At 40.2% G+C, this 19,513-nt stretch overlaps 1 protein-coding gene across 1 annotated transcript in view; it reads left to right on the top strand.

Moving 5' to 3' along the window:
* Positions 1-10,139, top strand: part of LOC124723020 (U-scoloptoxin(01)-Cw1a-like) — a 35,252-nt gene extending 25,113 nt beyond the window's left edge. The window contains exons 3-4 of the mRNA XM_047248196.1: positions 8,206-8,316; positions 9,357-10,139. Of these exons, the coding sequence (XP_047104152.1) occupies positions 8,206-8,316; positions 9,357-9,536 (291 nt within the window). The 3' untranslated portion in view covers positions 9,537-10,139. The remainder of the gene's footprint in view (positions 1-8,205; positions 8,317-9,356) is intronic.
* The last annotated feature ends 9,374 nt before the right edge of the window (positions 10,140-19,513 follow it).

Raw genomic sequence — 19,513 nt, 5'->3', positions numbered from 1 at the left:
TTCAGCAAAACACCGTTCGAGGTTACCAAGCTTGTGTCGCGTCAGAGGGTCGCCAGTTCGAGCATCTGCTTTAAGTAAACAATGTCCTAGCAACAAGGAAGCCCTTTTCAGGGCCGACGCATTTTGTAAAAGACTTTCTGTACGCGATCTAACAGCTGTTGACGGGTTTGTTCCCGGTACATCTTATCATGAAACTACAATGGATGCGTCGGGAGCCCGGCGGATTCGTCTCGAGGCCCCCAGAGTGGAAGGCTTGTGCGCTACCACCGAGCATGCGGGCTGCCTTGGATACATCACGATCTCTGGCAGGCAAAGCATTCGCGGTCATGCGTTGTCCAGAGCATCCGGCAACAGGGCAATTCCGCGACCAATCGGAGCGCGTGGCGCCAAGTTTCCGTAGTTTAAAAATTGTGCGTTGTCGACCTACACAGCATTAGTACTCGTAATTTTGGTTCCTACTGGCATCAACTATCCACGGTTAAAATTTCGTGACACAATTTTTCTCAGCCCTGTATATTTCATTTCAAAATCCGGTTTGTTCGTTTAAACTGCAACTTGTATTTTTTCAAACATATGTGAATCTCAATCTTCTTTAGAATGTTCATGTTGTACCCCTTTTTCCATTTACGAAGGATGTCCCCGTCGATGGAACGTTACACCCTAACCTATGTCCATTCCTTCCTTTCTTCCTTCCTTACATTGCGTCAAAATGGTTCAAATGGCTCTGAGCACTATGGGACTTAACATGTGAGGTCATCAGTCCCCTAGAACTTAGAACTACTTAAACCTAACTAACCTAAGGACATCACACATATCCATGCCCGAGGCAGGATTCGAACCTGTGACCGTAGCAGTCGCGCGGTTCCGGACTGAGCGCCTAGAACCGCTCGGCCACCTCGGCCGGCTACATTGCGTCACATGAGACGTTCGGGATTAAATCACTAGAATCAACTAAGTGCTAAATGCCATTCAGTGACCGGCGTTAGGTACAGCGAGTAATCGAGAACCACATTTCTGTCTCATTTCAACATGGAGCATGGTTGACCACTAATTAAGGAACTTGAATGATCTCCCCGATCTATTCGAAAGTATTCTGTTTGGAATGAATTTCTCACGCACTTCAAATAGAGATGCCTAAATTCACAAGAATGGTGTCATAGTGGGTCTCAATATACCTAGGGAATCTCTCCCCACGCGCTTTGTATGCGAGTCCGGAAAACGACGTCAGCAATTGCTGGTGGATGACGGCTGTTGTCCGTTTTAATTGTCATTCCTCGAAGACGGCATACACATTCTTCACCATATGCGGCCAGATATATTTCTGCTGAAGTATCATATACTGAGTTGCCCGAAGGAAGCACAATATCTCATCTTGATGCAGCCGTTGATGTTCAAACTATCTAGCTAGGAGTCTATTTCGCATGCTCTGTCTGGTAGCGCCCAAAAGTATAACGTTTGGCATTTGTTCGCAATGGCGATAAACACCCTGGCACTCCGCTTGTAGTCGACATTATGTGACTAGACGTCTTACACGTTTGTGGCTCTCTCTGCAAAACATACTGAAGTAAAACTTGGCTGGCATTGCTAAGTTTGGCCACTCAGCTCGTCAGCAACTGCGTTCACGAACCTATTGCTGTTTGAGGAGTTTGTTGGTGCTGGATAATGGAAGGCTACGAAATGTCATCCGCACCGCCAGTCAAGATCAAAGCAGCCTTCAATGAACCTTCAACGGATGCGGGTCCATACCCTATCCCATGTCCCAGGGTCGAGAAGAAACAGCGCAGACAAATACGACCGTACGGATAATATGCTGATAACGTAACGTTGCAAAGAGATACGAAATGGAACGAGCACGTAAGGACGGTAGTTCAGAAGGCGGATGGTTGACTTCAGTTCATTGGGAGAATTTTAGGAATGTGCAGATCATCCATAAAGGAGACCGCGTGTTGCCACCCATTATTGAGTACTGGTCGAGTGTTTGGGATCCTCACCAGATAAAATTATAGGAAGACATCAAAGTAATTGAGAGGAGAGCTGCTAGATTTGTTACCGGTAGGTTCGATCAACATTTGATTGTTACAGAGATGTTTCGTGAATTCAAATGGCAACCTCTAGAGAGAAGCCGACGTCTTCTTCGTGAAACGCTACTGAGAAAATTTACAGAACCGGCGTTTGAAGCAGATTACGGAACTAAAAAAATGAATAACTAAATAAATTAGGTTTTAGAATACTTGGAATAAGAAAATGCCTCCACTGTGCATTAATAAGAACGTAAATACAGGGTGATTCAAAAAGAATACCACAACTTTAAAAATGTGTATTTAATGAAAGAAGCATAATATAACCTTCTGTTATACATCATTACAAAGAGTATTTAAAAAGGTTTTTTTTCACTCAAAAACAAGTTCAGAGGTGTTCAATATGGCCCCCTCCAGACACACGAGCAATATCAACCCGATACTCCAACTCGTTCCACACTCTCTGTAGCATATCAGACGTAACAGTTTGGATAGCTGCTGTTATTTCTCGTTTCAAATCATCAATGGTGGCTGGGAGAGGTGGCCGAAACACCATATCCTTAACATACCCCCATAAGAAAAAATCGCAGGGGGTAAGATCAGGGCTTCTTGGAGGCCAGTGATGAAGTGCTCTGTCACGGGCTGCCTGGCGGCCGATCCATCGCCTCGGGTAGTTGACGTTCAGGTAGTTACGGACAGATAAGTGCCAATGTGGTGGCGCTCCATCCTGCTGAAATATGAATTGTTGTGCTTCTTGTTCGAGCTGAGGGAACAGCCAATTCTCTAACATCTCCAGATACTGTAGTCCAGTTACATTAGCACCTTCGAAGAAAAAGGGACCAAAAACTTTATTGGCTGAAATGGCGAACAAATGTACAACTAAATGAAACTTTATAGCTCCCTTAATTCGCCGACAGATAGTGCTTAGCTCTGCCTTTTGTCGTTGCAGAGTTTTAAATTCCTAAAATTGTGGTATTCTTTTTGAATCACCCTGTACATAAAAGTTTAGAATGAAAATTATTAAAAAGTCATAAAGTCACCTCTGATGAGGGAGACAAAAACATGTACAAATGTTTGTTAAATCTTATGGGACTTAACTGCTAAGGTCATCAGTCCCTAAGCTTACACACTACTTAACCTAAATTATCCTAAGGACAAACACACACACACCCATGCCCGAGGGAGGACTCGAACCTCCGCCGAGACCAGCCGCACAGTCCATGAAGGAGACAAATTGTGTCAGATGTTGCTTCGCACTTAGAGAACAGGAGACAAAGGATAACGTAAAACAGGTCTATGTACTGCCTTATGCATATAGTTTGACGTGTTTGTATGTATTTATTTCTCAGGTAAATTTGTGATAATGGTTTGTAGCGTTTGGACGACACTTCTCGTATCCTTTCAGTTTTCAACAGTGTGTAGAATTTCCGTACATCTGTGACATGAATTCGGCTTTGACTGTTAGTAAACTTTACCATCATTGCTACTGCCTTAATGATGTGACTATATTCCAAATTTTTTAAAGAAAGACGGTCTCTCACAATGTCACTTTCACAGCAGACAGTACTTAGATGACATGGTATTTTGCCCCGATGTCTAAACAAGGAAGTCTTACTACAGGAATAATACTCCACGGGCGCAGCAGTAGGCTAACTTGCCACGTGAAGTTGACTGAAAAAAGAACTTAACTTTTTTTCGGTCTTATAAACACGCTGAAAACCGTACCGCAAAAGTTTCTACGTCTACATCTGCATCTAGATGATTACTCTGCAATTCACAATTAAGTGTTTGGCAGAGGGTTCATAGAGCCACTTGAACCTACTTCTCTATCGATCCACTCTCGAACAGCGAGCGCAAAAAATGAAAACTTAAATCTTTCCATGCAAGTTCAGATTTCTCTTATTTTATTTTGACGATCATTTCTCCCTATGTAGGTGGGCGCCAACAAAATATATTCACACTCTGAGGAGAACGTTGGTAATTAAAATTTCATGAAAAGGGCCTGCCGCAGAGAAAAAACACCTATGTTTTAATGATTGTCACCACAATTCGTGTATCATATCCATGGCACTTACTCCCTTATTTCGCGATAATACAAAACGAGTTGTCCTTCTTTGAAGTTTTTCGATGTCCTCTGTCAGTCCTAGATGATGCCGATACCACACCACACAGCAGTACTCCAGAAGTGGGCGGACAAGCGTAAAAGCAGTCTCTTTAGTAGATCTGTTACGTAGTTCTAAATACTCTGCCACTAAATTACAGTCTTTGGTTTGCTTTCCCTTCACAACATTATCTATATGATCGTTCCAATTTAAGTTATTCGTAATTATAATGTGTAATCCCCAAGTATTTAGCTGAGTTTGCAGCCTTTAGATTTGTGTGATTTATCGTGTAACTGAAATTTAGCGTATACTTAAGGGCGCTCACGTGGTTGACTTCACATTTTTCATGATTTCGAGTCAATTGCCACTTTTCGCACCGTACAGATATTTTGTCTAAATCATTTTGCAATACGTTTTGATCATCTGATGACTTAACATGACGGTAATTGACAGCATCATCTGCAGACAATCGAAGAGTGCTGCTCACATTGTCTCCTAAATCGTTTACGTAGATCAGGAACAACAGAGGGCCTATAACGTTTCCTTGGGGAGCGCCAGATATTACTTTTGTTTTACCCGATGAGCCGGCCGCAATGGACGAGTGGTTCTAGGCGCTACAGTCTGGAACCGCGCGACCGCTACGGTCGCAGGTTCGAATCCTGCCTCGGGCATGGATGTGTGTGACGTCCTTAGGTTAGTTAGGTTTAAGTAGTTCTAAGTTCTAGGGGACTGATGACCTCAGAAGTTAAGTCCCATAGTGCTCAGAGACATTTGAACCATTTTTTTTACCTGATGACTTTCCGTCAGTTATTACGAAATGTGACCTTTCACGAATCCAGGCACACAACTGAGACGATACTCCATAGGCACGCAAGTTTCCAGCGCAACAAACGATTAGAATCTACTGGCATAGCTAACGGAAGTTGTGAAAAATTTAAATTTTTAGAGGAAGGGGCTAGGAGCAGGAATGGAAGCTAAATCGCCTACTGCGGGAATGCAGCTGCTTGATGCACGCGAATTGGTATCAGCTCTCGGCAAGTGAGCCTTTAATGGCGTTTCCTGCGACCAGACAAAGTGCAGCGCCCTGCGCGTTACGACATAAGAGGGCAGCGATTAGAAGACGCGGCGTGTGGGCTGGGGCGCCTTCCCGCGCGTAATTGGACCAGCGCTGCGCTAATTTGCGTCAGTGCGTGCGCCTGCCCGCCGCTCGCGATTCCGGTTTCTCACGCCGACGTCCGCCTCCAGTCTTTTCCCGCGTGATGTGTTAAGTCACGTCACCTCAATTACGCAGATAATACAGGTGAACTAAATAATAGATAGCCTTATATTCTCGTAGAAAGTAAATTTTAAACGTCGTATCGCGTGCCTGCCTTCCCGTGACGACATTCGAGTTTAGTGGAGGTAAATGCCAGTTCTGTTCCTGGCCAATGTTTCCTATTCTATACGAGAGAAAATTCGGAATCTCTTTCACCGCCGGCCAGGGTGACCGAGCGGTTCTAGGCGCAGGTTCGAATCCTGCCTCGGGCATGGATGTGTGTGATGTCCTTAGGTTAGTTAGGTTTAAGTAGTTCTAAGTTCTAGGGGGCTGATGACCTCAGAAGTTAAGTCCCATAGTGCTCAGAGCCATTTTTCTCCTTCACCAAAAGTTCTCTCCGTTTTTTCTCGACTATTGGTTAGCTGTTTACCAGTGTCGGAACCAAAACATTCTGCAGCAGTCGAGGTGGTTTAGTGGTTAATTTTGGTATATTCGATGAAAGTAGAAGCATGTAATGTAAACTGAAGGGAATCACTGGCGTCAGCTGCAGAGGGACATTACGCGAAGTCAGCGGCGATTCCGACCCGGAATCTCCTGCTTACCAGGCAGGTGCGTTAACAACTGCACTATTCGGGACACAGCGCGATCGCCACTACGCGAACTATCTCGGACCGCCTCACGGTGTCGATTCACACTCCCACCGAGCGCTGACTCACGCTCGCTACTCTGAGATTTCCACAGGAGATCGGACGCATTTGTGCATCCACATTGAAGAACGTAGCTCCATTGCCCATCTAGGCATATCAATTATGCGAATGCGTAGTGTCCGTTCTTTTGGACATTTCCGAAGGAACAGGCACCACATATTCACAGAAGGCCTAAACAAGCCCCATAAGAGGATCAAACAGTGTAACAACCGGCGAACATCATGTCAGCAAGAAATGCGTGTTCAATCTACTGAGCTGACAGTTACCGATTTTGGACCTATATAATGATCCAGAAGTGCAATAGGTGTACAATACCCTAACCACGAGAAACACGTCCATACAGTAACGCAAACTTCCACTGCACTGCACTGCTGTCACTACACATGATGATCAGTAAAAGTGCAATAGTGGTACAATGCCCTAACCACGAGAAACACATCATACCGTAACGCAAACCTCCTCTGCGCTGCACTCGAATTATAAATTTCTGTCCTCAAGAACATGTTCTTCAATGCCTGTCTGGTTTTGTTGAGAATATTATTGTACAATTTGTAATTCCTAGTCTTATTCAGACCATCTGATCTCTTGGCTGCTGCATGAAGCTACCTTTTTTCTCCACAAGAAAGTTAGATGCCCTTAGTAATCGACCTCTGTAACCTGATTTAAACAGATTTTCCATCACTAACTGTTTAGGAAATCTTTCTTCAAACATTGGTAAATAAATTAAATTTGGAGTGTACATCAATAGCAAATATACAGGAGGCAGCTGGTATTTTCTTTTCTATAAAAATCATTCATTGTGTAAATCATGCTGCAGTCTTGTAATATGTAATATTATGGAGTTAGGGGATAAGTGAACAATGGTCCATTTCAGTTTTCTAACAAGTGACAGAAAGTTATCCATCATTGTCAACAAACAAAGACCAGAGTTTAATGTGATTGAAGAGTTACAGCATGTGGATACCATAGGATGCTGCTGTGACTCCTTCCTGCTTCCTTAACATACATCAATGATCTGCCACTCAACATGGCAAGTGATTCATCCTTTTTCCTATTTTCAGATGATACAAGTGTCACGGTGAAGGATGTAGAATGTAATGTAAATGATTTAGCAAATATGTCAATGGATTGCATTAGTTTATGGCTTACAGATAACTAATACATTTTTAACATCAACACAGTGCACTCAGTTTTTGACATGGAACTTTCATAGAGGTAAAATTTCACTTTCATGAGGTTATCAAAAATCATTCAAACGTTGTTGATCGTCATACTGAAAACAGATGAAATGCTCTCTTGGGAGTCTCACATGCATAATCGTGCACAAAAACTAAAATACTGTAAGAATAATCTTCTCTGATTCTGAAATGTATAGCTTATTTGTTTTGCATTCTGTCATTCAGTTATACCCTATGTTATGATATTTATGGGCAGCTTAGTGCACTTAAGTGACTATTTTTAAACTAGGGAAGAATAGTTTTAATGATTTGAGCTGCCAGGTCTTGAATTTGGTACAGATAATTCTTCAGTAGTCCTAGACTGCTGTCTCAGCCATCCCTGTACATACGTTTCCTTCTGAGATTTGTGGTTAATGATATGCACTCATCCAAAGGTAACTGCCACAGTCACTCAGTGAACACCAGTCAGAAAAATAATTAGCACTTGGATAAATGTATTTAACAGTTAGGAATGAAGGTTTCCACTATTCCACACATTTCATTTCCATAAATTTCCACCATAAATGAAAAATTTTAATAATAGAACCCATATTTACAAATCAAAATTGAAATGCTTCCTTGTGGTACATTTCTTTCATTCTGTAGAGGAGTTATATTTAGACCCAGTTTAGAATCTTGCATGCTAACATATTATTTCTTGTCGCCTATGTATTACTCTAAATCATTTTGTGCTCTTTTTCTAATTTTTTGTCTTACTGTTTTGTTTGTAAATTTTCTTACCATCTTTCTATGTATTGTAATGACCCACTTTAAGTTCAAGTAGCTTTGGCTCACACAGTCCTGTAGACTCTGATAAATTATATTACATTAATTTAACTTAAAATGCACGAAGGTTACATACTCCACTCAGCTAATATCTTTACCATAATGTGTGAAATTTTCCAGCAAGAGCAAGGGCTCGAATACCCCACATACAATGAAGTTCCACAAGGTCTCAGCTTCACCTGCAATCAGAGAGGTCCTGGCTACTATGCAGATGTTGAAACACAGTGCCAAGTAAGTGAACAGAGTACAAGAGAACCATTCACTAACAAGAAGTCACATATTTGCATGAAATAAAACAACTCTTTGCATTGAAAATCATGTCTAAGACCTTTTTATCTCATACTTATTATTTTAATGATGAAGTTGGAGTTTTATTCAGAATGAGAAACATCTAAAAATTGAGCCAATTCCCATTTGATTCCATGAACAGATAAAGTGTGATAAATATTTAAATATTGGTTTGCTTGAAATCATAACTATGTTTGTTACTTCAAAATAACTTTTTGAATTAGCAAAATATCAGTGAAATGAGATGCATGAAGATTGTGCAGCAACATACTGATATTGTATAAATGAGTGAACTTAATTTAGAATGGCACTGCCTCCTACTGAGTTTGAGATGTAAATATTGTTGTAGAGGTATTGTTTCTTCAGGAATTCAGGAAAAGGACATTCTATTTCTAAATAATCTAATAAAAGTCTCACTATAAATGGAAGTACATCCTCAAGCAACATGCAAAGAAATTATCAAATCACTCAGCTTATTTCAGAGTCAGTTTCATAAAGACAAATTTTAACTACAAATAACTTTAATTGTCACTTAGCATGTTTGACACATGAAAACACAATGTTGGCCAATAAGAAAGGAAGAAACTGTATAATATGAGTGCCTGCCATTTTGTTGTGAGCAATTGTCCAATATTGGCATAAGCCACACTTTTTATTTCATTAAATTATTTAATTAAAGTTTAATATGTAATATTTAAAGACTAGATATCTTATGTTCCTTTTTCTGCTATTACCTTTGTTTCTCCATTAAGATCCATGTTTTCTCACATGATCATAAAAAATGTATGGCTTTTATAATGTTCATATTTCATGACTTAAAAATTCTCATTAGTTTCAACTAAAAGGAAATTTATCGTCTGTAAGACATTTTGAAAGTGTAATACTTACCACCATTGACAATACTGTGTATACCTTGTTTTAAGTTTACTATTATATTAAATACAAATGCTGCACATGTGAAAAGATGCATTGCATTGTTGCAGGTATGGCACTGGTGTCTTCCTTCAGGCCAGCAGTTCAGCTTTCTTTGCCCAAATGGAACAGTTTTCAACCAGAATTTTCGCGTTTGTGACTGGTTTTACAATGTTGATTGTCCTTCTTCAACAGATTTGTATGGGATAAATGATGACTTATACAAGGACAAAGACGGAAATTACATATAGAAAACCTTGAATTTAATTTTCATGAGAAAATACACATCTGAATGTCACAGGTGCACATAAATCATTTCATAGGAGGAGCTAATAAAAAAACAGCTAATAACCATCTAAAGTCAAAATACTCGCATATCCAACAAACATGGATTAAAGCAGAATATGAATATGAATATGAAATGTGATGAGCCGAGGGTTTCTCTTCTACTTACAGAGAGAAAAAGGAGAAGGAGAATTGTGAGGAATGTATAAGTAGTTAGATCTGCAACATTGAGGAAGAAAGTTGTGAAATAAAAGGACTTATTAACCTTCACTTATACTTATACTTATATGGTCTCACAACTCCTCCTTCTTCCATTTCTTCTCAACAGAATTAAAATAAGTAAATTTTGATTACAGGTACTCACATCTGATTAGTTATTTTAATGTATGAGTTTTTGCTCTACCATAATTTCCAGTTTCTACTGGAGGGTGAAGCTGTTTCATCCAGCAGTATTTAAGTCACAAGATTTGTCATGTTATTCAAGGCCAGTTTCAGCCAGAGATTTTTAGTTTCCTGCATTCTGTGTTTGTTTGTTGTAGTATAAAGATATGTAAAGAATTTGTCAGTGTTGTTAAAAAAAAAGAACAAAAAAGAGTTCTCAGTCATAACAGTTGTTACATCAATATTTATATAACTTGTGTACAATTTATGGAAGAAATTAAATCATTCTTGCATCATTTTTATACTCAAATTGTTATTTTTTTAAAACCTCCTGTTAAATTATGGTCCATATGTTAATAACTCAATCAGTACAAGTACATTTTGAAAAGCCACAAAACAGTTTAAAAAAATAAAAATACATTTTAAAAGAATATGACAAAACAGAGCTACTTATTTATTTTTTATAGTTTGATCGCTGTTTGGTAGTAATGCTATATTAGACAGAGCACATATACTCAAGCTATGGATGTGAGGTCTATTTATATAAGACTGGAACCAATGCCGCTAATCTACACTATATGATCAAAAGTATCTGGACACCCCTATGTAATACAGAAATGACCATTAGAGGTTTTAAAAGGCAGACCTGCCAATATAAAAGGAAGTGGGGAGATTTGTGTTGTCAGTAGAGAAGCAGTAACAGCAGATTTGGTCAGTCAAGAGTGCTCAGTGACTTAAATGTGAGCTGGTCATTGGATGCCACCTGAGTAACAGACGCAACAGAGCTGTTTCATCCCTTAAAGCTTTCAAAGGTGACTGCTGCTGATGCGTCTGTGAAGCAACTGCTGCAGCTAAATGAAGACCTCATATTCTGAATGACAAGGACCATTGAGCACTGTGGAGGATGGTTGTAGAAAATCGCCTGAAATCAGCCAAAGAAACACTCACGAATTCAAAAGTGCTGCTGGCATCCCAGCTACCACAATGACCAAGACCAGTTTGAGGCCCAAGCATCACAAGCTGCTGTTAGAGGCGCCAAGCTTAGAGGGATGCCAGAGGCACCACAACTGTAAGAGGGGTGCCCAAGTGCTAGCTCTGTGTTTCAGTTTTCAATTTGTTGCTTGTAGCACATAATTTTTTATGCACGTGAATTTTTAACTAAATATAAAGTTTTTACAATTACAATTCTTTTTAGTTTACCTTATTTCTTATTACATTTTAATTCATGATAAATTCAAGTTATAAGGGCATTTTTGGATAAGCCACTGCTTAACTCACTTTTTAAAAGTATCCCCTGTAAATATCTTAACTTTGTTTCGTAACAAGTCATTGAAAACAGCTCCTTTGACATAGGGGCTTAAACTATGTCTCAGTGTGGCAATGTTGTTTGCAGATAGTATTCACCTGTACTTGTACATTTTTCTTGGTTTGAATTTGGTATTATACTTTAGCATTAGTGTTTGGCCTAATGGATCTGAGAGGTGATGATTTATAACATCTGTTGAGATGATGTAGTCATAATACGTGATAACATGATCAATTGAACTACTATTTGTGTTGGCTATTCTGGTGGGTACCAGTCCAAGAAGATCTTTAGCCTCATGAAATAGGATACAATCTGTAAAAAGTTTGCTTTCCTGACCATCATGTAAAGCGTTGATGTTCAGATCTCCCAGTATGACAAAATTTACACTTCTACCACCCGAGATTCATTTACTTAAAACTTTATGAAGTGATTTTAGAAAAGCATCAAAATTTCCACAGGGAGATCTATATAAACCTATGACATAAAGGAACAGTGCAAAATGTGAGTCTGAATTCCCTTGTAGCACTTTTTCTGTGGTGGTTATGAACTTACATTTTTTTGAGTAGATGGCAACACTACCACCTTCATTATGTATTCTACAGTGGGACGTAGCTAGGTTGCAACCTTCTAATTTCAATATTGAATGTTGTCTGCTGTTTTGTGGTGTTCTGTAACTATTACTACATGTGGAGATAGTCCCGTGATAAATGGTTCAAAAGCATCTATTTTGTTTTCTAAACTCTGTACATTATAATGCAAAAGTGATAAATTATTCTTGTGTGGAATGAAGTCTGTTTGAGACACATATGAAACACATAGACTTTGATCTGCCAATGTATTGTTTCACTGACCTGGCATTTAAAGGTTGAGTCTCCCCAGTATTCATTATTTTTGTCCTTGAGAGGGATTTCCTCTGTAGCACCACACCTCACGTTCAATTTTCTGTTTGCTACTTCTTGGATCTGTGTTATAACTAAGTCCTTCCCTAGTCTGTTGAGATTAAGCCATGGGATGTTTGGAATCTTCTTCCTATGCAGCTTATGTCCACAAATGTAATATATTTCAATCTTGGGCATGTATCTAGATTCTGTTTGGGGTTTTTTTGAGCTCTGAGGCTTAAGATTCTGATGACATTTCTTCACAATTGTTTATTTGTAATTTTCAGTGACGTACATTATTCTAGCAGCTAAGTTCACATGTTCGCCTATGAAAGTTGATCCCTTCCATATTTGAGGCACTGAAAATATTTGTCATGTCTGGGGCAAGTAACAGTGCACAGCTATTACACATGATAAAGATGGTAACAATTAGTGAAGTGTTTTATGTTTCAGGTTATGCATTGCATATTGTGACATCAGCGACATGTCTGCCAAGGACAAGTGAATGTCACAATTAGTATCTAAAACTGACACAGGGGAGAGTGTAGGAAGGGAGAGGGGGCACTAAATGTTAAGTCACTTGTAAAGGAAAACTGGTCCTGACAATGACTGTGTGTAGCAAGTTAAAAAGGTTGGTGTACAGTGGTTATACAGCTCCTAATATGCCACACATTTGTAGTCAGCACTAAATAAAATGTGATTTCGTTTAAAGATTGATGCCACTGGACAGTGGATGACATGAAATGAGTAATCTGGAGCAATGAGACACACTGTGTTCTGTGGCAATACCATAGGAGGGTTTGGGTTTGGCAAATGCCTGGAAAAAGTTACCTACCATTGTGTTGTGCCAACAGCGAAGTATGGAGCAGATGGTATTACGATATGGGTGTGTTTTCCATGGTCAGGGTGTGGTCACCTTATTGTAGCGAAGTAGATACTAAATGCTGACAGATTCAAACACATTGTACAGCATTGTGTACTACATACATTAAGAGAGAGTTTGGAAATGATGATTGTTTGTATCAGCATGGCCATGCACCCTGTTGTAAAGCAGCATTTGTGTGGCAATGGTATGTGGAAAATAAAATTCACACAATGGACTGAACTGCCCAGAATCCCTGCCGGAACACAATGGAACATCTTTAGGATAGGATACAACATCAGCTTAGCTTCAAACCTCAGTTTCCTATACTATTACCTTCTATTATTACCTTCTCTGGTTTCAATTCTTGAAGAAGAATGGGCAGCCATACTTTCACAGCCATAAAGATACGTCACTGAAAGTGCCCCCAGAAGAGTTCAAGTGATCATAAAGGTGAAGTGTGGATACACCACTTATTAATGTCCACTAACAGATATCTGGATTCCTTTTATCTGATAGTGTACCTTTCAAACCAATGGGTAATTGTAAAGTTGTCAGTAAGCCAGGGCTTGCTTTAAACACCGCAACACTTTAGTCCTACTGGAGGAGATATGCCCTTGCCTTCCTCTGACCTTTGAACTAACTTACCTAGGCATTTTTGTAGAGGAGCCAGCAGTTTAATGTGGATTGTCAACCACATTGCAATTCTATGATTTTCAAATTAGCAAATACTGACACAGATGGAAAAAGTGAAAAGTGATGGAAAAAAATCCTACGATTGGCTGTGAATCAAATACAGGACCTCTTGATCTATTTCCTGGTACTTTCCCACTGAACTATTGAGTGAAACTGTAATTATGTTATGAATTATATACAGTTTTTACAGTATACATATGGAAGGAAGCATAATACTTAAGTACAAACAAATTAAGTGCAAAAAAGCAGCAGTAACTTTACAAATGCACAAACTTTAGCGAAGAGAGGAAGTTATTGGAGAAAATGGAAACAAAAATTATTTTTACATAATGATCATTTTATTACACTTACTCTGAGGACACCAGTAGAATAACTTAGGCTGCTGTATATAATATGAATGCAAACTGGATTCAGACAAATTTAAAAGTTATAATCAAGTCACAGAAAGGAATGAGTTCAACTAGTAATGAAAATACACTCCTGGAAATGGAAAAAAGAACACATTGACACCGGTGTGTCAGACCCACCATACTTGCTCCGGACACTGCGAGAGGGCTGTACAAGCAATGATCACAAGCACGGCACAGCGGACACACCAGGAACCGCGGTGTTGGCCGTCGAATGGCGCTAGCTGCGCAGCATTTGTGCACCGCCGCCGTCAGTGTCAGCCAGTTTGCCGTGGCATACGGAGCTCCATCGCAGTCTTTAACACTGGTAGCATGCCGCGACAGCGTGGACGTGAACCGTATGTGCAGTTGACGGACTTTGAGCGAGGGTGTATAGTGGGCATGTGGGAGGCCGGGTGGACGTACCGCCGATTTGCTCTACACGTGGGGCCTGAGGTCTCCACAGTACATCGATGTTGTCGCCAGTGGTCGGCGGAAGGTGCACGTGCCCGTCGACCTGGGACCGGACCGCAGCGACGCACGGATGCACGCCAAGACCGTAGGATCCTACACAGTGCCGTAGGGGACCGCACCGCCACTTCCCAGCAAATTAGGGACACTGTGGCTCCTGGGGTATCGGCGAGGACCATTCGCAACCGTCTCCATGAAGCTGGGCTACGGTCCCGCACACCATTAGGCTGTCTTCCGCTCACGCCCCAACATCGTTCAGCCCGCCTTCAGTGGTGTCGCGACAGGCGTGAATGGAGGGACGAATGGAGACGTGTCGTCTTCAGCGATGAGAGTCGCTTCTGCCTTGGTGCCAATGATGGTCGTATGCGTGTTTGGCGCCGTGCAGGTGAGCGCCACAATCAGGACTGCATACGACCGAGGCACACAGGGCCAACACCCGGCATCATGGTGTGGGGAGCGATCTCCTACATTGGCCGTACACCACTGGTGATCGTCGAGGGGACACTGAATAGTGCACAGTACATCCAAACCGTCATCGAACCCATCGTTCTACCATTCCTAGACCGGCAAGGGAACTTGCTGTTCCAACAGGACAATGCACGTCCGCATGTATCCCGTGCCACCCAACGTGCTCTAGAAGGTGTAAGTCAACTACCCTGGCCAGCAAGATCTCCGGATCTGTCCCCCATTGAGCATGTTTGGGACTGGATGAAGCGTCGTCTCACGCGGTCTGCATGTCCAGCACGAACGCTGGTCCAACTGAGGCGCCAGGTGGAAATGGCATGGCAAGCCGTTCCACAGGACAACATCCAGCATCTCTACGATCGTCTCCATGGGAGAATAGCAGCCTGCATTGCTGCGAAAGGTGGATATATACTGTACTAGTGCCGACATTGTGCATGCTCTGTTGCCTGTGTCTATGTGCCTGTGGTTCTGTCAGTGTGATCAAGTAATGTATCTGACCCCAGGAATGTGTCAATAAAGTTTCCCCTTCCTGGGACAATGAATTCACGGTGTTCTTATTTCAATTTCCAGGAGTGTATATCTGTTAAATATCTCATTCATTTATATATTTAGTTACCATCTTTCTGAAATTCATTTCATGAGCCTGTAATGCACTATGTAATTGTTTATTAAACAGCATCTCCCCACACCCCCGACCCACTAACCACACGCCCCCCCCCCCCCCCCCCACACACACACACAAAGAGGCTAGTAATGTGATAATGTGAAGTGGCACACACATACTGGAGCTGGTGAAGTGTTGTGCATGCTGAAGATGATGCAGAAGGATAGATTGGGAGTGGGTGACAGAAAAGAGGAAGGGGGAACTGGTAGGGTAGAGGGTGTGGGTGTACAGTGGGTTAGTGGAGACTGAGGACAGGAGAGTTATGGGAGTGAAGGATGTGCCACAAGCATAACTCCCGTCTATGTAGGTAAGAAAATCTGATTTTCGGAGGAAGAATCCTGATGCACTTTTTGGTAGCATCCATTGAGCTCAGGCATGTTGTGGTCAGCACCATGTTGTGCCGGGTTGGTGAATCTGGCACATCTTACACCTGGGTTTTCCACATGGATATGGTCCCTGTGGCGAGGGGCTGACATGGGAGTGGTATAGGTATGGATCAGGACGTAGTGTAGCATGGATGGGTGATGGAATAACATTTTAGGAGGTATGTGAAGGATCTTGGATAGGACATTCCTCATTTCAAAGTATGATGCTAGATATTCAAAGAAATGGCAAAGGACATGCTTTAATTATTCTGCATCTGCCTGACACCTGGAAGTTGGGTGCACAACTCAATGAAAAATAAGTTTTACTGATTATTGTATTTTCACAGCTTAAGTGCGTTTTAGTACTTTTTAATTTACTGTAAGGTAAGCATCATTTGTGATGAATGTGGAAGTTGCTCCAGGTGAATTGGTACGGGAGAAATATGGCAGTACTGTGGGTTGATGTTTCACTGGGAAGAATACAGCGGGGAAGCTAAAATAGTGTTAGATAAGGCTCTTGCATGGTGTTGTTGATTCTGTAGTGAAGAGAAGAAAATTGTGGAACAGGGAAAAAAGATTTGTGCACTTCAAGCAGAATTAGAAATGGTGTATTCTGAATTAGATAGGTTGAAGAGGAAAAGAAACAATGGGATCTGGGAGAAGGTGAAAGTAACAGGGCAAAGGAGAAAACCTCAGAAATGGCATTTCAAATTCCAGTTAGCAATCAGTTTGACTTGTTACCTGAAATAAGAGCAGATCCTCAACCAGTTTTTGAGCCTAACAGGGTGCAGCAGACTTATAGGAATAACCTTAGGGTTGGTACTCTAGAAAAATCACATAGAAAGAAAGAAGTCTTCCTACTAGTGAGCAGTCATTGGAGAGATGTGGACCAATTGCCACAGAAAAAGCTAGGTGCAGAATACCATGTCACATTATGGAACATAGTGCCAATTTTATCTTGGTGACAAAAAACATAGGGGCCTTGGATGGAAATTATGTACGTGAGGATAAGTTAATTATTGTTGGAGAAGCAGGAAACAGTCTAGCTGGCAACTTAGAATATAGCATTAACGGTGACATGGAGAAAGCAGCTACAGCACACACTTATGTGGGGTATATTGAAATTTCATTGCGGCATGACCAGCCCTGGGTTAACATGGCTGTTAGCCACATGAACAAAGAGCTGAGCTGGTTGATTTTGACTGAACCAAAGTCTCACATCTCTCCCATGGCTGTTGCTGCATTTGGGAGAAGCAGATACACTAATCATGGCCTTAACCTAAATAGGCAGGGGAGGAAAAAGTGTAATGAGGGCCACAAGTACACAAAAACTCTCCGTGATTACAGGAATCAAAGGAACACATTTTCTAGGTTAGAGTCGGGTTACAGACAGAGAGTATTGAAAGAAATCAGAGCAGTACAAGACGATAATATGTGTAAATGTTCTCCAAAAAATAAAATTGATTTGTTTCATCAGAGCATTAGAGTGTTGAAAAACAAGACAGATGAGCTTACTGCATGCCTAGAAAGCATGGAAAATTCTGAAGGGATAGATGTTTTGTGCTTCTCTGAACAACATGTAACCACAGGGATGGAGAAGTTAAATATTGGGGATTATAGACCAACATCATTTTCATAAAGGTAGAGTTGCAACATATGTAAAGTTGGACACAAAGTAAAAAATATTGAAAGAAATAGGTTTTCGTGTTGATCAGTACCTAGAAGCATGTGCTTGTGAGCTGTTACTGCAGACTACTTCTCTGATAATTGTAACAGTCTAAGATCCTGTCTAGGAAACTTTCAGCTCTTTATGAGAAATCTAATACATAATTAAGCTACCTGTCAGACAAGCATAAACATTTAGTAGTTTGTAAAGATTTCAGAATAGATTTCTTAAAAGATATGGATAGGAGAAATGCAATAGAATTAATATTTTGGTATCACAATCTAATTTCAGTAAACAATTTTCCAATTTGTGTGCCACTAAATAGTAGGAAACTGATTAATATCATTCTTATGCACAGTGCTCAAGCTGAAACAATTAATAATGTGTACCCAGTTGCTAATGGACTATCTGCTCATGATGGAAATAAACAGTATGGCACCTTACAACATGGAGGCAGGATCATATGAAGCAGTGAGGCTTATTAATGAGAACAGGATGCAACATGTTTAGAGAAAGGTAAGAGGTATGGTATACAATGAGGTGTATATATAAAGAGATGCTACTGTCACATTCAATTTACTCCATAGTAAATTTGTGCCAATATTTGAAAGTTGCTTTCTTAAAAAAATTATCCAAAAAATCATTAAAAAACAAGTAACCAATGGATAATTAAGGGAATTGAGCCAGAGTAAGTCAAGATCCAATATTACTTGCATAGTACAAAAAATACTTTAGTATATTGAGGAAAGTTATAAAATGTCCAGAAGTGAGCATGGTCTGACAATATTAAATAAAGCGGATAATAAGATTAAAACTGTATAGGACATTGTCAAATGGGAGACAGGACAGCCAGTCAGAGTACAAGATTCCATAACAATTAAACTAAATGACTATGTTGTGACTGATAATTCACAAGTTGCGAGTACTTTTAACAGTCACTTTCTAACCATTGCAGCAAATATAGGATTAATTGCTCAGTTGAAGAAGCAAGAGAATACATTAAAAATGTCATTTCACAAAACTTTAAGTAACTAGAAGTAGCACCAACATCCTTCACTGATATTAATACAATTATGAAAATTTGAAAAAAAAAGCTCTTGTGGGGTTGATGGAATTTCCAACAGAATTCTGAAAATTTGTTCGAACTTAATAAGCAATGTCATTAGTGATACATGCAATGTAACACTGGCACAAGGTATTTTTCCAGGCAGCATAAAATATGCAATTATTAAACCATTTCGTAAGAAAGGTGGCAAGACAGGCTTAAAAAATTATTGTCCAATTTCCTTAGTGACATCCTTTCCCAAAACTTTTGAAAAAGTAATGTACTTAGAGTAGCCTCACACATAAGTGGAACTAATTTACACAGCTGATTTGAATCTTACTCAACAAACAGAATGCAAAAGGCTGTACTGAATAATTAAGACAATGTCGAGAAGGTAGAAAATTCTAGTGACTGGTGTAAAATCACAAATGGAATGTGTCACAGGGTTCAATTTTGAGGTCACTTCTATTCCTTGTACATGTGAATACTTAACAGTCAACAATCAAAATTGGTACATTTTGCAGATAATATTAGTGTTATAATAAATCTAAGTAGGGATAAAGCAGCAAGAGAGTTAATAAATGATATTTTCCAAATAATTATCAAGTATTTCTCTGAAAATGGACTCTCCCTAAATTTTGAAAAAATAAACTACATTCATTTCAGTATAACCAGTAGAGTCGTAACAACAGTTGATGTAGCACATGAACAGGGATCATTAAGTATGGTAGAACATCCAAAATTTTGGGAGTATGCTC

This window comes from Schistocerca piceifrons, chromosome X (genome assembly GCF_021461385.2).
Source record: "Schistocerca piceifrons isolate TAMUIC-IGC-003096 chromosome X, iqSchPice1.1, whole genome shotgun sequence".
NCBI classification, from domain to species: Eukaryota; Metazoa; Arthropoda; class Insecta; order Orthoptera; family Acrididae; genus Schistocerca; species Schistocerca piceifrons.
This window is presented reverse-complemented; position numbering and strand designations above follow the sequence as displayed.